Source organism: Tinamus guttatus, unplaced genomic scaffold, assembly GCF_059628265.1.
Source record: "Tinamus guttatus ecotype Peru unplaced genomic scaffold, ASM5962826v1 Tinamus_guttatus_pri_ptg000247l, whole genome shotgun sequence".
Classification (NCBI taxonomy): Eukaryota; Metazoa; Chordata; class Aves; order Tinamiformes; family Tinamidae; genus Tinamus; species Tinamus guttatus.
The window spans coordinates 7289934-7306179 of record NW_028288781.1 but is presented as its reverse complement, the minus strand read 5'-3'; the positions used below and the strand labels follow the sequence as shown (position 1 = coordinate 7306179).

The 16246-nt window shown below is 46.7% G+C and overlaps 1 protein-coding gene across 1 annotated transcript; it reads left to right on the top strand.

Annotated features, from left to right (window-relative positions):
* Positions 1 to 11925: 11925 nt before the first annotated feature.
* SFRP2 (secreted frizzled related protein 2) lies at positions 11926 to 14764 on the top strand. Its single transcript, XM_010212758.2, has 3 exons — positions 11926 to 12433; positions 12878 to 12958; positions 14415 to 14764. Exons 1-3 carry the CDS (start codon positions 11926 to 11928, stop codon positions 14717 to 14719), a joined length of 894 nt encoding a protein of 297 aa, XP_010211060.2. The 3' UTR covers positions 14720 to 14764.
* The last annotated feature ends 1482 nt before the right edge of the window (positions 14765 to 16246 follow it).

Sequence of the window (16246 nt, the reverse complement as noted above, 5' to 3'; positions counted from 1 at the left end):
CTCTTCCAGGCTCAGAGAATAAACAGCTATATCAGTGATGCCTAGAACAGTAAAATCTGGCCCACTGTCATATGGCATGTTCCCATTTGCAGAGAGGAGCAAGTCTGCAAACAGCTAATTCACTTTGCTATTTCAAAATCCTCACATATACTGAATTTCTCACGTAATTGGTCTAAGAAATACTTCAAGGGGAAAAAAGAATGCTTTGAACACCGTAATACATATTTATTTCTACTATTTTTTTTAAGTCTATTCCCTGCCTTGCCCTTAATGAAATATATGCTGCAGACCTATTCTGGTTTTTAGCATGCAGAAGTGAGTTCAGTTCTGGCTGGAATTCTGATAGGTAGCGAAGTAGGGAGGGGGAAAAATCTGTAATCAAAAGAGTTCAAAAGCACAGATGATTATATCTGAGGAGATTAGTCCAATTATTTTTCCTTTGTAATCTGAAGAGCTAAACAGACTATTTCCCATCTTGCCAGTTCCACCCAAAGCATAAGTAAGGAGGATATTAAAATATAGGTACAATTACACTGGGCAACACAGATCTAACGCAAAAGACATTCTCAGGAATTTCAGGACAATTATCAGACAAATGTTCTCCACATATAGTGTATAGCCAAAAAAAACCCATAATTTGATTTGAATTACACTTCTCCCCATTCTCTATGTAGAACTATGTATTAATCCCCAAATCTGGGCAAACTGTGGCATGTCTTAGTGTGGGAATTGCAATTATAGATCCAGATACACACATATCACACATTCCTGAAGACTTTCAGATCAGTCAGTGGGCTAATTACATCTCAGACTAACCGCATTAAGAAGCCTCAACACTAAGGCACACTCTGCTCAAGCACACAAGACAAGGCTAACGTTAATAGAGATCACACCTCATCGGGGGCCGATTTCCCTCAAGATTCACTTTCTCACTTTTTTTTTTCCATTTTGATCAGAGCACTCTGTTTTTTAGGAGCCAACATTGGAAGATGATATTTCTATAGTAAAATTGGGCGAGGGGAAGTCTCAAGTCTTACCATGTTCAGGAGACTGGGGGAGGTTAAGAGCGCTGTAAAATGCACTTTGCGGATGACACAAAGCAGAGGGAGGAAGCCTGAAGGACACGCAGGGAGGCCGCGGAGGCAGACAGCTGAGGCGCTCAGAGGGCGAGAGCCGTCAAAGAAGGGACAAAGGTTTCCTGGGAACTGTCAGTAGATCCTTTCGGAGCTAGGTAGCAGAGAAACGTTCCTATTAAAATGGTCAATTAGATAATATAATGGCAGGGTGAGGTCGCTGACCCCATCACTGGAAATAATTAGGATGAGACGTGCTCTTGGAGCGCGATGCTGGGGAGCCTGTCTCTGTTCCTCGCATGAAAGGCCATGGGAGCTGCCCCTCAAAGGCCGCACGAGGGGTAACCTTCCAGGCCGACCGTGAGGCCTGCGAGCCTGCTGGTGAAACCACTGGGCACACAAGCATGCTGTGGGCAGCATTTTTGCCATCCAGAGGCCTCTCCTTGTTCTTTTCTGGCAGGGACATTGCCATTGATTTTCAGCAGACCAGGGCTCCTGACCCCTGCTCCAGTTAAAACCATCAGGGACACATCATGGGACCAAGGTAGCACCTAGGCCTTTTCTTCCACAATCATACCACAGCATGGAAACACAGAAACATATCAAAATTAGATGTAAGAACTTCCACCAAACTTTTTCTCTCCAGTCAAAATCCTGTCTTCTCAAATTTAGGCAGGAAAATTGCATCAGTGGTGCTTCTGTGGGCCCTAAATACAGAAGGTGTAAAAGCACTGTGTGCTAATCAGTGGGCTTAAAAGCCTGCAAGACTTCTCCAGCTTTCATGATTCTGAAACTGCGTTGGTAGAGGACAAGCCTTGCTGTTGGATGAATACCTAACAGTTTACAACCTCTACCGAGAATTTAAGGTGCATATATACATATATGATAGTAGGATTTGTCCCCGTGGCATGACTTTCCATTAGATCAGTCAGAAGCTTTTTAAAAGCTTAAGCCTGCAAATTAGATGATGCCCATAAACTCCACATTAAGTAAACGGCTGTGCATGACATTTTCACCGCCCATGAGAACATTAAAATCACATTATCACAGGCCTTTCCCTGTGGTGGGGAAGGCTGAGGCCCTTGCAAGGCCCGCCCCGCCTTGAATTTGTGCCAATGACTTGTTCTCTGACAAAAGATAAAACTCTCCAAGGACCATATATATACACATCGCAATGTGTAAATAAGATTGAGGCTGGGTTAAAGTAGCAGGAGTTTTATTGCCTACTCAACAATTTGGGCAGAGATGCTCTAACTCCAAAACTGGCTAATGACCCAACTCCAGAATTACCCGCACTAACTACACACCCTGGATGACTCTACAGTACTGCAACAAATGAAATCCAAAGGTCAATAAAGGCATACCGCCCTTAGGAAAGGAAAAAAAGATACGTATAAACCAAGGTACCTGTACTCTCAGTCTGTTTATATAGCTACTGAAAACAATGCAATTGCACCATTTCCCGACCAATATAAACATTAATTCTAATCTGACTCTTAGACACTCCCTGCTGCAACGTTACTTGCAGCAGCTACACAAACCTTGTTTGCCCTGAAGTTTTAGGGGAAAAAATATTACACAAACAAACTGAAGAATTACATTCTCCCTTTTTTTCCCTCCCCTCAAACAGGAGCTTAAGATTTCCCTGGTGGGAGTCAAATAAGTCAGCTGTACATTGGTTGGGGATGCGTGTTGCCCGGCATTTGCTTCTCCCAGAAACTAAGACAGTTGCAACCAGATGAGAAGACCAAGTGTTGACTTAGAACCCGAGGTTAAATTTCATTGGTTAAATTTCATTCACTGTGAAGTTTCAGCCTGTAGCATTTTTGTATCATGTATAAACTGTACGTGAGTCTCTAAATAAAGGTCTGCAGTAAAACTGGCAAGCAAGCTTTCTGTCTAGCAAAGCTGCTGCTCTAGCATATTATACTCGGGAGTTAAGATAATGAAGCAGGAGGAAAGCACAGCTATTTTTATTTTTTTTTAAATGATAACCACTTGGGAAATAAATGAGTCATTAGAAAAACTTCTATAGGATCATCATAGCACCTGTAAATGATAATCTAACACATTCTCAGAGATAACCAGCCAAGTAGGTGCCCAGACACATGCTCAGGCTGGCTCACCGTGTCGGAAAGGTTAAAGAACAACAGGAAAAGGTGTTTATACAACATCAGTAGAGTGCAAAGCATAAGCTGCTCAGCTCATGAAGAAAAAAATGATTTGGGGAAACCAGTTCTTGCTGTTCCCTCTTCTGGTCTCTAAAAGCTGACTGTGTGCAACCAAAGCATTTGTAAGCAATTAGAGAATTGCAGAGGGCAGGCACTAGAGCCGATGTTCAGACCTGTTCAGGCAGCTTTCATGAGCTTTACCGAGAGGAAGCGTTTGTTTCCTTTTGTTTTGCTTTTCCTCCTCCCTCCTTCTCTCTCCTTTTTTCTTACAGCTACTTCCCACATCCCTTGCTGCAGTGCACTTGCATTTGTGAGCCACCCCACTACCTCCCAGAGGTTTTCAAACCCAGGTAGAAGTGCCCCTTTGGCCAGGAGCAGGATTTCTGCTCCTGCAGAGCTGTGACAAGTGGGATGGGACATCTGTGTCCTTTTCTACAGGAAGGAAAGTTGAAATGGTGCAAGGCAAGAAACTGCACATTTCCTCAGAGTGTTGTTAACCTGACTTAGTCATGTCCCCTTCCCAGCAACAGTCTCAGCCACCACAGTTTATGTTTAAGCTCAGAAACAATATGTGGACAGAGTCGTCATGGCTAGTAAAAGAGCCCTGAAATTAGAGCCATAAAACTCTGACCCAAGTGGCATGTAGGTTCCACCAGAATATGGACTAAGCAATATTGGTAAGGACTGAAGCCTGACTGAATTGCTTTCTGTTCAAAAAAATATTGTGAGAAAAGCTACATTTGGTCATAGAAAGCATGAGATAAGTAGTCAGACAACAACGCTGAGAATATCAAAAAGAATCTAAGTGGAAACAATATAGACAGTCAAGATAATAGAGATCAGAGAGGTAATAAACATACCAGATAGTTCTAAAATTACTGTGAACGCTTATGTAGGTAATAAGAAAAAAAGTATACATATTGAAGAAGAGTGTATTTGAAATGTTTTGTTTCAGACTAGGGTTTCTTTACAAGCTTTTCAAATTTGCTTTCTATATGAAGACTGAAGTTCAGGAATGTAAAATTGTGAATTTCTAGTTTGAAAACAGGAAAAAAACAGAGGGAAGAAAAAACTGGAGGAGATAATCACAAGCTTGAATCAACAAAATAATAAAGGTTAGAGTGACTGGCGTTGCTGCTTTTTGCAGTCAGATCTGAACTTTACCAAAATGCTAATGCAATACCATCGCAGAGCAAGTCACCTACGCCGCTTCTTTGTCAGATTCCTCAAACATCTGGATTTTTTTAATATTAGGAAATACTAGCTTTATGGTCTGCAAATATATTTTAATTACTGATATGTATGCCTACTAGTTAGATTATTTAAATCACTTGGTAATTTAACGCCAATCCAAGATTGAGACTAATTTGTTGATTTGATCATGATGTGAGATTGATTTGATTTTTTTCATTGCTTTATTTTAAATCAGGTTTAATAATATTTTAAACAACATAGCCGCAGGCAACAGGTTTTCTTGATTTTATTTTTTAAAAGTTATTACAAATTATTTTTAAAATAATTTCTTTCAACAAGTAACACGTGTCCAAACCTTGAGGCCATTAGCCCATGTGCAGTCTAATGGCAAGCCTAGCATTTTCCCTAAAAGTAGCAATTGATTCTGAGTTTCTATGTATTCCTTTCAAACATTCCTTTATGGTTGTTTTCTGTGCTAGGCATTGCTGGGGCAGACATATATTTTCTATGAATCTGCAGAACTTCATTACCTTCCACAGATGTGGACCCTCACTAAAGTTCTCACATACCCATGGAGCAGCCCCTAGAATATGCCCTTAAGCTTCAACTTGGTTATATTAAGATTTGATATGAGGAAGATGAAAATAATAATAATAATTTATCACCTGTTCTTCAAATTGATGTGGTTCAAGCTCCAAGTGTGGAGAGCTAGCCATGGAGCAAAGCAGTAGAGGACAAATAGTAAAATGATAGCACCATGATCTAGCTGCTCACTCCCTGAGGCAACTTCATGGAGCCAGCAGCAGAAAAAGACCCCGAGTATGCTAAAAACTAGTCTAATTTACTGAGGGGTGAGGCCCCAGTTTCAGTTCTCCCAAAACAATTCATATGAACAGGAAAACAACCACGAGGCAGCGAGCTGGGCCAGCATCTAAAGGGAGAGCCAGGACATAGCACTGGAGGATGGGTAGGTGGTCTTGAAGCCCCATGACAAAGAGGTAACTGGAAAGCAGGTACCTCAGGCCCTGGGCAAGTGCTCAGACCATTAATAAATAAATAGATACATAAAAGCACATTTCTTCTTCAGCTGCAGCACAAACAGGAAGCATTAACTGTGGGAAAATGCTGGTCCCATCAGTGAGCGCAAAGCAGGAGCTGCTGGAGCCCACGTCCCAGGACCAGCTCGTGGGTTTCCAGGTCCCACACACACAGCAGGGCTTCAGGGAAACCAGCTGCCCTCCCCTAGCTGCCAGCTGGCGCCTTACAGAGCTTTCCACGTAAAGGCAGTCATTGACCAGGGACGTTCTGCAGCAGCCCTGGACACACACAGGTGCTTGAAATCTGCCTCAGTTGTGGTTCTGGTACTAGAATTTGTACCAAACCCTTCATGCCCCAAATCAATGCAAAACTTTGCCTGCGACCAGTGAAGATGGGATTCCGGCCTGTGACTCCTTTCCTATGCAGAGGAAGCAATTTTCCCCTTTTCCCTGCCATCCTTGCCCAGCCTGGATCCCAAACGCTTTGGCAGAAGCCTGCCTGCCTTCCGTGCAGCTCACACAGCAGGCCCCCACACTCTGCTCAGGGCGCTACCAGACTGCAAATAACAGCAGGAGGGGAAAGAAGATACATTTAAAGACGCACTAGAAGGAAAAAGAAAAGGAGATATCCAACACACTATAACTTTTTAAGTAAAATACACTAGGAGTAGAAGGTGCTACAAGAGTGTAGCCTTCTAGGGCATGGTCTCTGCTCTCTTTAGCTATCATGTAGTTCTCAGATTTGATACATAATAAAGGGAACAGTAATCATAAACAGACATTCTGCATGAGCAAAAACTCTCAACAAAAGCTCTAGCTAGATGTTGATGTATGTCAGATAAATTTGAAAGATCATAACTTGCTAAAGCATTAGCATGCACATAAATCAGATCTTTATTACAAACATATGTGTATGTGTGAATAAAGTAGCTAGAGTATGATATTAAATGATAAATATTAGCATTTGGATATCAAGTGAGGAAAGTACAATATAAATGAAAAGAAGGCTTAAAATAATGTTTAATTTTGTTCCTATGAAAAATATCTCAAATTGGAAAGACTTCCCTGAAGACACTAAATGCAGGGAAACTATTGAACTGAGTGATCACTGAAAAAAAAAAAAAGTAATAAGTAAATAAAACATGTTGTGACTTGGTTTGTTTCCATTTGAAAGCAATGGTCCCTACTTTGATCCCTTCATGACATCATACATTAATTAAGCACAGTCTAGCATTCCAGTCCCAAAATGTGGTGTTCCTAGAGAACAGCCCAGGTGTATTCAATACGGTATTTTGAAGATCGATACTTGATAAAACAGCAAATAAAATACTACATGGTGTGCACAAGCGCCACCACGAGGCTCTTCTCTCATATTCCAGGCATGATTTTTCCCTTTGCACAGTGCACTGTGGCACTCGAGCGCATGCTCAGCATCCTGCAAACCAGTGATCAGTCACACCAGGAGCTTGCTGCTGTTTTTAGTGAACATTTTAAGTGAAAAACAAAATAAGATAAAGGGTGTTTCAGGATGTTCCTTTCAGAACAGATTTTTTTTAAAAAAAATGTTCTACAGCATTTAGATTTTATAACAACTGAGCTTGTGAATGTTGTAGTAACAGAAAACAAGACCACTACCCAGTCCTAGATCTGGAAAATGTTAAATTCCATCTTATCAGCCACCAAAACAGAGTCAGACGTGAACTGTTGCTATGCTGTTTCCAGTCAAAATCTGGAAAAGTTTACTCCCCCCCAACAACTGCAATTGCAAGAGAACAGGATTTAGCCCAGAGAAGTCATGAAATTTTGCAGGTTTTACCTGAAGCACCAAATCAGTAAAGGACGTCAGTGGGTAACAGCCGCAGAGCAGGTGCAAAGAGCCTCGCACGCACTACGCAGCCAGGGAAGCAACTAAGCGGGCTCAAGGCAGCAGAATGGGGATTTGAAAAATTACCTAACAGGCAAAATAACAAATTGATAGTATTTTTTACTACCTACTTTGAAGTGAGCTTTGCCTACCCAGGCATATGCCAGTATATTTTTCCCCTGTTATCAGCTTCCAGGTCTGGCCAGGAAAAAAAATAATAATAAAGGGAGGGAGGAGGGGGAAGAAAATCTGCTTTCATGCAAAGGTCAGCTCTGAAAGAAACAGCCGCATGGTTTTGCTGTAGATAGTGCAGACCATGCACCCTCCAGTGATCCTTAGACTGCAGTGTTCCCTCTTAACTCACCACGAGCACCAAGGACTCAAGCCAATTTCCCTGCAGCCCATTAGTTTTCACAACCATAGAACAGCAAGGAGGTTTTTTTTTTTTTCCGCTAAGATTTGGGGGGAAAGGGTGGGGGGATGGGGAAGGGCGGGCAGGGAGGCCCTCGTTCCATGCAGTCTTTGAACTCGCTCTCCACGACTCCTACCCTCCTTCCAGGGAGGTGGGAAAGGGGGAAAACAGCGGCTGCCCCGAGGGATCTCTGGGGACCGCAGCAACTCCTCAGTTCGGGGGTCCTGTGGTTGGGACTTTTTCCTCTCTCCTCACTCCGAAGATTTAAGGCGATTTAAGCACTGTACTGCCTTAAGGATTAAAGGCATTTTAACAACTAATATTGCTTTAAGCAGCTAAGGTGACTTAAATGCTTAACGCTACATTCAGGCTTTAACACAGCTTGGCTGCATACGCGGCTTGATGAATATACACGTGCTTAAGAGCTTATCTGCTCCCTTTGACAAACAATAGCAAGGCAGCTTAAACTATCAGGGTATTTAGGGGGCCCTCGGCCCCTCTTCCTGCACTACCGGGGAACTGTTGCGGGGACGGGACCCCCGCGGCGCCCTTACCTGGTGCCAGGAGCTCCAGGGCCGGAGGCACCCGAGACCCTCCTGCTGCGGGGCCGCCTGTGCAGGCGCTTCCGAGCGAGGGATGCTCCAGGTGCCGGCAATCAGCTGGGGATGGCAGGGGCTCCCATAAAGGCTCTGGGCATCCGGGGCCCACGGCAGGTGTGGGGCTCAGCTCCGGGCTGTAAATAGATTGTTAGTTACATTCCCCATCACGTGTGAGACGGTGGCCTGAGCGCAGGCTGCCGGTCCTGACCCTACGGGGCACCCGAATTGGCCCCCCGGGAGTCCCCTGGCTCAGCCGTGTGTCTCCTGGCCCCAAAACGCGTGCCCTGGCAGCCGGGAGGGCGAGTGCTGCGCGCAGGGCAGGCCGAAACACAGCGGCTCTTAGGTGTCCCGACCGCGCACAGGGACCCCCAGTGCCTCCCGTGGTGAGGGCCCTGCCAGCATCACCACACGCACGTCGCCCTTGCCCCTTGAACACGCTCATGCAGACACCCAAGGCTGCTCTTGCCGTGAGCACCTTCACAGACCTTGGGCACTCAGATGGCCCCCGAATTCAGCAGGTCTCGCGGCCGCAGCAGCCAACGCGGGCGGCTCAGGCTGCGCCGCAGCAGGGGCCCTGTGCAACACGGGGCCTGTGAGCAGCGTGGGGCTCTGCGGAGCAGGGCTGGAGCCGTCTGCAGCAGCGGGCACCAGCGTCGGCCTCGCGCTCCAGCGTGTTCCTCTGCCATGGATCACAGCGAGGGCAGCGATGATTGCTTGGGTCTGCAGGCTTGTGCTCGCTTTGTTTACATGATCTCAGATCGTTTTGAATTTATAGTAAATGAGTTTGCCAAGAGTGATTAAAAATGGAAATAGTAATGTCTTATAAAGCCTCATTTCAAAATGAAGTGTAATCCAGGAAAAACAGTGTGTTTTTCCTCCTTATGTCCTGTGGTCTGGAAACAAACAAGCAAGCAAACATTCCTGGTGAAAAAAGACCTTTTTCTGCTGGAAAGGTCTCATGCTCTGCCTTAGAAAATGATTGTTATCTCTGAGCTGTACAGAGCCTGCTCAGATCTTGGGTTTTCTTTTCCACAGTGCGCAGATGGTTGGGTCTGTTGAACGTGTACAAGGCTATCAGGAATTTACAGAACTGGCAAATCGTCTTCTGATCTGCATCTACTTGAACAGACATCAGTGACTACATAAAGCGACAAGCAGTGACAAAAGGAGATGGAAATTTCATGACGAGGTCATGAGTAGCTGGTCATTCAAGGTAAGAAGAAACATGCTAGTAGGTCTCCTTCCAGTGAAGAAATCTTTTGGGTGGCCTCCGGTGGGACAAGCACTGGGAGCTGAAAAGACATCTCGTGCAAGTGGCAAAAACTGCAGCCCATGGCACTCCTCAGCACTTGCCAAAACAACTTCAAAACGGGTGGCATAAGTAATCCATGGGGATAAGTGGAAGTGAACTGAGGCCAAAAGTTTACAGATTTATCTTTGAAAGGAATAAACTGAATAGAGATAACAAATGGCAAGAATATATGGAGCTGTAAGAATATGACCACCTTTAAGTGTTTACACATGGGATATTAAATATTCACGACATTTATTTTTCCAGCTACAAAACAAGTTTAAATAACAGAGATGAAGCTGGGCTACAGGAAATTAGATCCAAGAATATGGTCCGCCAGAAAGGATTCTGAAGCTTACTCTGAAACAGCCAGCACTGGCTAACAACAACCAGGACGAGCACTGGGCTTGTTCCAGTGAGACAGTCCCTTTTCCTCCACCGGGAGAAGCTGCAAGTTTCCTATACCTCAAGGCAATGACCTAACCTCTGGGGAAGCCAGGTGGAGAACTGAACCTGTGTGGACAGGATGACCCAGCTGTGCAGAAGTCAGACTAGCTGAGGCTAGCTTCCCATTAAACATGTCTATAAGAAGATACTCAGTAGCTGATTAATGAAAGTGGTCTACCACAAAAAAAAACACTACACAGGCCTGCACTTTTCAATAATAATGCCATAAATAATATTACTAAAATGCCAGAAATTTCCACACTACACTGATGCTGTGTTCTGATCTCAATTCCTTGTCTATTCTTTCCTTCATTATGAATCAACACAAATGCTAATTCTTTAAGGAAATTACTAAATGAAGACAAAAAGGAAAGGAAAGGAAGGCACCTACACTGTGTAGAGCCTTTAGCCTTGGGAAAAAAAAAACAGTAGCAGGGGATGGCATTTTGGACACACTGATGCTCACTGCTAGATACACAGGCAAAACCCTCTTTTGCAGTCAGGGGCCAGCTGGGGTTCACCAAGCCCTGTTTGCTGCAGCTCACTGATGCTTGCAGAACAGAGCCACAGGTTGAAAAGTCCTTCTCATGTCTAAAGTTGTTCAGGCTGATCACAGGTTTTGGGGAGGGACCGCTCCATATCCTTGGCACAGCAGCTGCACAACACCATAGCGGGGCGAGGGGATCGGGCTGGAAGCAGCCTCCATGCACAGGGTCTGCCTGGTGCCATGGCCCTCAGCCTGGCCAAGGCAGGGGAAGACTGGCAGGTGTTCCCCTCCCTCCCACCCTGCATCTTTACCGGCACCACCACTGCAGGAGGGAGGCAGGGGCATCTGCTGTAACTCCACCTGCAAGGGACAGTGCTCAGGGTGTGCTGCCCCACTTCCCAGCTCACTGCAAGCAAGCTGCCCAGCAAGGAGAGCAGGGACCCACGGGCTTGGCTGAGGCTGCAGAGAGGTCTGCAGAGAATGTACTTCACAGCTTTCCTGGGCTTGCCTGACAGAGTCCTTCTGGGCATTCAGAATGACCGAAATTTGGTCCTTTGCTCCAAAAGCAAGGTGAGGGGCTCTGGCTCCATCCTGCTCAGCTGACAGCTGAGGCAAAGAGATGCGGTTTGCAGTAGCTGCACCATGTCTGTTAGGTTTTGCTGGGCTCTGCGCAGCACCTCAGCACTTGGCGCCCGATGGGAGGGTAACTCAGCAGAGTGCCCTCTTTGGGGCACCAGCGACTCTCCGAGCAGGCACTTCACATGGCAAGGAGCCACCTGGAAGGTTTGGGCACTGCTGAGCCAGGCAGGGAGCGACGGAGTGGGCACCCTGCCGCCCTGTGCGCTCTACGTGCGGCTCTGGCGCCGGGACGAGCCCCGAGGGGCTGGGAAATACAGTCCTCAGCTGCCCGCTCTGCCCCACAGGTGGAGAGGAGAGCGCCAAAGCGGGGAGTGGGGGGAATGGTCGAGAGGAGGGTCCCGTCCCTCTGTAGAAACTTTATTCACTGCAACGCTCACCTTGAACTACCCGCAAAGGGAGCGCGGCCCCGCTCCCTGCCCAGCCCGGGGGCTCCGCGGGCTCGCGCGGCTCTTTGTTCGCGGGCCCCTTGCCCGCTCCGCCGTGCGCGCCCGGTAACGCTCCCGCTATGGATTTCCTGCCAAGAGCCAATCCCCCGAGCACCGGGCCCCAGAAAGCGGCGGCCAATCCTTTCGGGCTGCCGCCCCGAGGCTCCTCCCCGGCCCCGCGCCCCCTGCCATTTGCATACAAAAAACTCCGGCGCCCTCGCGGTCGCGGCCGCACAGAGGCTCCGCGGCGCCCGCAGGAGCAGCTCGGCCCGCGGGCAGCGCCAAGATGCAGCCGCGCCGCCCGCGCGCCCCGCTGCAGCTGCTGCTCTTGCTCGCCGCGCTGTGCTGCGGCTCCGCCGCGGGGCTCTTCCCCTTCGGAGAGCCCGACTTCTCCTACAAGCGCTCCAACTGCAAGCCCATCCCCGCGCCCATGCTGCTGTGCCGCGGCATCGAGTACCAGAGCATGCGGCTGCCCAACCTGCTGGGCCACGAGACGGTGCAGGAGGTGCTGGAGCAGGCCTCCACCTGGATCCCGCTCGTGCAGAAGCAGTGCCACCCCGACACCAGGAAGTTCCTCTGCTCCCTCTTCGCCCCCGTCTGCATCGACGACCTCGACGAGATCATCCAGCCGTGCCACTCGCTCTGCGAGGAGGTGAAGGAGAGCTGTGCGCCGGTCATGTCCGCCTTCGGCTTCCCCTGGCCCGACATGCTGGACTGCAGCCGCTTCCCCAAGGACAACGACCTCTGCATCCCGCTGGCCAGCAGCGACCACATCCTGCCGGTCACCAGGGAAGGTAAGAGGGAGACCCCCCGCTCCCCCGTGCCGCCCCGACACTGCGGTGAGGGGCGTCCGTCCTGTCCAGTGTGGGGCTCAGACCAGCCCAGGGTCTCTCCCCAGATGGGGACAACAGTAACACAGACCTCCTCTTTTTGCCAAGATCATAGGGCTGTTTCTGATCTTGTTCCCCCATATTTTACCTTTCTCCCTTTATTATTCCCGTTTAAAAAAAAAAAAAAAAGTTTGGGTTCAAGCACTCCCTGTGTTACCTTGAAAGCACTTATCCCCTCCCAGCCCCCGGCAACGGCTCCAGAGCAAGGTAAGGCTGTCGGGGCAGCGCCTTGCAGGAGGCGCCAGAGTCCTCGGAGGGATGGGAACATGCATCCCCCACCGGGTCCCCAACGCCACCTGCTGATCCCTTCTCCCTGAGCCTCACGAGGGCCGTGTCTTGCCTTTCCAGCGCCCAAGGTCTGCGATGCCTGCAAAAACAAAAACGAAGATGATAATGACATTGTGGAAAACCTCTGCAAGAATGACTTTGGTAAGTGCAAGCACAGACTCTCGATTAAAGCTCAAGGGCTGAGGGTCTTCTCCTACCACAACTCATGTAACTCCCCATGGAGTCCGTGGGAGATGTGCCTGGAAAAAGGCAGGGCTTTGTCCTAGCTGCAGACAGACCCATCCATCCTATCAGTCACAAAACGCAACATACCCGCTCAGAGTAGAAAGTGGTCCTTTTAGAGTCTGTTTGCTGCCTTTCTGCAAGTAAGTTTTCTGCTTTTCTGACGTTGTACTCATTTATGTGCATGGTGCAGGCAAGTCCAAGTAGAAAGTAAAATGAAAGAGGCATCTCTCATCCAGAGTATTGCCTGGGGAGCAGCCCAGCAAAGCTTCATTTAGACGTCTCAGTAAAAGCTGCATGACCGATCTCATGTATAGCAAGGAAGAAAGACTTTCTCTACAGATTAGGAGTGAAGCTCTATATATCACTTGACAGAGAAGGTAATGCACAGACAATTGGGGATATAAACATAATGTGAAGCTCTGGGGTTAGAGGAGGACAAGAAAGACCCTTGAACACAGACAACTGAGCGGCGCATTATCCGCACATTAGCATTTCAAGAGAAAAGGGGAATAAGGAGGGGAATCCTTTTCTAAGAGGTCAGTGTTTATACCTGCAGACAGATTTGTAGTTTAAATAGCTATAATAATTCAAAAGCTTTTCTTACCAAAGGGGAAAAAAAATGAAACCATGACTGTGGGACATAACTGCTAAAACAACCAATAGCTTTGACCTGGCCAATTACACCCGGGATAAATCCTTCCAAAGCTAAACATGCCCCATAGATCCTTAAAGAGCCCTGTATCCCTCTCCGAGTTATTTTCCCAAATCAAATGCAGCTGTTGGACCAATTTGCTCTCCGTGGGATCTATTCTTTCAAAAAAACAATACATGTGAAATATCATTTCCTTACAGGTTTGCCTAAAATCCTCTCCAGCCCAATAAATTAAGTTTAAAAGTTTTCAGCCACAGCAGAGATCAGGTTTCAGATTAGGTTTAGGTACTTGCCTTCCCAACTCCCCTTTAAATTCTAGAGTTTCAGGAAGACTCTCCTATTCCAGAGAGGGGGGAAAAACAAAACAAAACAAAAAAAGAGTGCCTGCTTACTGCAGCAAACCTGCCCTCGCTCTGTTTGCAAACAGGAGAATAAAAAAAGCTGGAGAAAATATTAATTTAGAAAGGAAAGAAAAGGGGGAGGGGAACAAAGAAAAGAAGTCCAAAACCTCTCAGACCCTGAGGTTGATTCAAACCAAAATGACTTGCATGCCCTTTGTGGCTTTAGAAATGGAGCCACCTGCTGCCTCTTCTGTCAGCCCTGACAGTTTAATTAGCAATAGAGCACCTCCCTCCCCAGGTCCTCTTTATGTGCACTAATGGGAAAAAACCTCTCCGGCTCTCTCCCGTGTCCCGCTTCCCCCTCCCCTCGCTCTGGTAGCCCTGAAGATAAAAGTGAAGGAGATTGCCTACATCAATGGGGATACCAAGATCACCCCCGAAACAAAGAGCAAAACCATCTACAAGCTGAACGGGCTGACGGAAAGGGATCTGAGGAAGATTGTGCTCTGGCTCAAAGGCGGCCTCCAGTGTACCTGCGATGAGATGAATGACATCAACGTGCCCTACCTGGTGATGGGGCAGAAGCAAGCCGGGGAGCTGGTGATCACCTCGCTGAAGCGGTGGCAGAAAGGGCAGCGGGCTTTCAAGCGCTTCTCCCGCAGCATCCGCAAACTGCAGTGTTAGTTGCCTCTGCTCCTACCACATCCAGCAGCCGCCTCCAGCCTGAGCGCCGCATCCATCCCCTGTGCCCTCTTCCTCTTGCCCCATCCCCTCCGAGCCTCAAGGTGCAGCGGGCGGGAGACCCACAAACATTCCCTGAGGGGAGGCCGCTATTTTTTTACATAGGTTAAAGTGTAATAAAAAATCATGACTATTTTTGGGATTAAAGTATCTCGCTTAAAGCTGTTTTTTTTTTTCTCCTTTTTTTTTTTTTTTTTTTTTTGAGTGCAAGTGTGACTTTGAAGTTTTTCCCTCTTCATTTTGGTAATGCTGGTCAGTTTATATTGCTACTTCTCTGTATACATGCATGTTTGTTGTGCAAAAAGTATGAATGCAAAGACAGTCATGTGTGTGACTGGCCTGTCACACTGGATATGACTTTCATTGATGTGAAAGGGCTTGCCATCTATATTAACACTATAAAGATCATGTTACGACTCTTGCATGTGATACATAGGCACTGTTAAGAGCATATTAACCATTCGCCCGTCTTTTTTTTTTATTTTTCCTCCACGTGTCTGAAATCTCCACTTCCCTCTCAGAGAAAGGAACAAGTTTTGGAGCTGGTTGATCTGAATACAACTTTCGTTTTTCAGTTTTACAAATTAAACTATCTGTAGCCTACTTGTAATATACCTATTGGTTAACCTGGAAGAGTTGTAAAATATTGCTTTAATTAACCTTGTAAATACTCCAGATAAATGTTATATTCTTGTATATAAACTTTACATCATAGTTTACCCATTGTCTTGGTCTGTTCTTTTTGGGGGGGGGGGTGGATTCCAACTGGCAAAGCAAAACTTGTCCTTGGGCCACCCCCAATGGCCAGAGAAACACGTGAAAGTTCTAGTGCTGCAGTCAGAAGAGCAATGGTGGGCTTGATCTCCCAGAAATCAGTAGGCAACCTCAGAGATCTGCTCAAGAGACACAAGGCTGAGGTTCTGTCAACTCGTTTTAACATATTTTCGGTTGCCCTCTTCCAGATGAACAGTTTTCTGTCTTCACTTTGCCCCAAATCAATAGGCAACCTCACAGATCTGCTCAAGAGACAAGACTGGGGTTGAGTCAACTCATTTTAACACATTTGCAGTTGCCTTCTTCCAGAAGAGTTTTCTGTCGTTCCTTTGTTTGAATGTCGGCAGCTTCATCTTGCCCTTTCAGAAGGCTTGGCTCTCAGCTGATGCACAGTTGCAGTGACCATTTTGCTTAAAAATCTTAAAACTATTTATACATTTATCACATTTAAAAAAATATATTAACAAGTACAAGAAGTGCAACTATCCAACAACTCATAATTCTGTAAATGGTAAAACAAGGCATGTATTGTGCGTGTGTACATCCTCATTCCTCTTATTTAGAAGGAAAAGATCATTTGCACTACCTAACAACGTAACTAAAGGAATGTTTTCTGAGGAAGGGTATAGCCAGTTAGGGTTTTATTGTGTGTATCTTGCAAAAATACAATTGTAGTCTTGCTTACAATGCTGCCAC

Bases quoted from the DNA above. Each gene is read 5' to 3' on its own strand.
- SFRP2 (XM_010212758.2), top strand. From the start codon at position 11,926: ATGCAGCCGCGCCGCCCGCGCGCCCCGCTGCAGCTGCTGCTCTTGCTC. The intron at 12,434-12,877 runs GTAAGAGGGAGA...TTGCCTTTCCAG, and splicing joins CCTGCCGGTCACCAGGGAAG to CGCCCAAGGTCTGCGATGCC. The intron at 12,959-14,414 runs GTAAGTGCAAGC...TCGCTCTGGTAG, and splicing joins CCTCTGCAAGAATGACTTTG to CCCTGAAGATAAAAGTGAAG.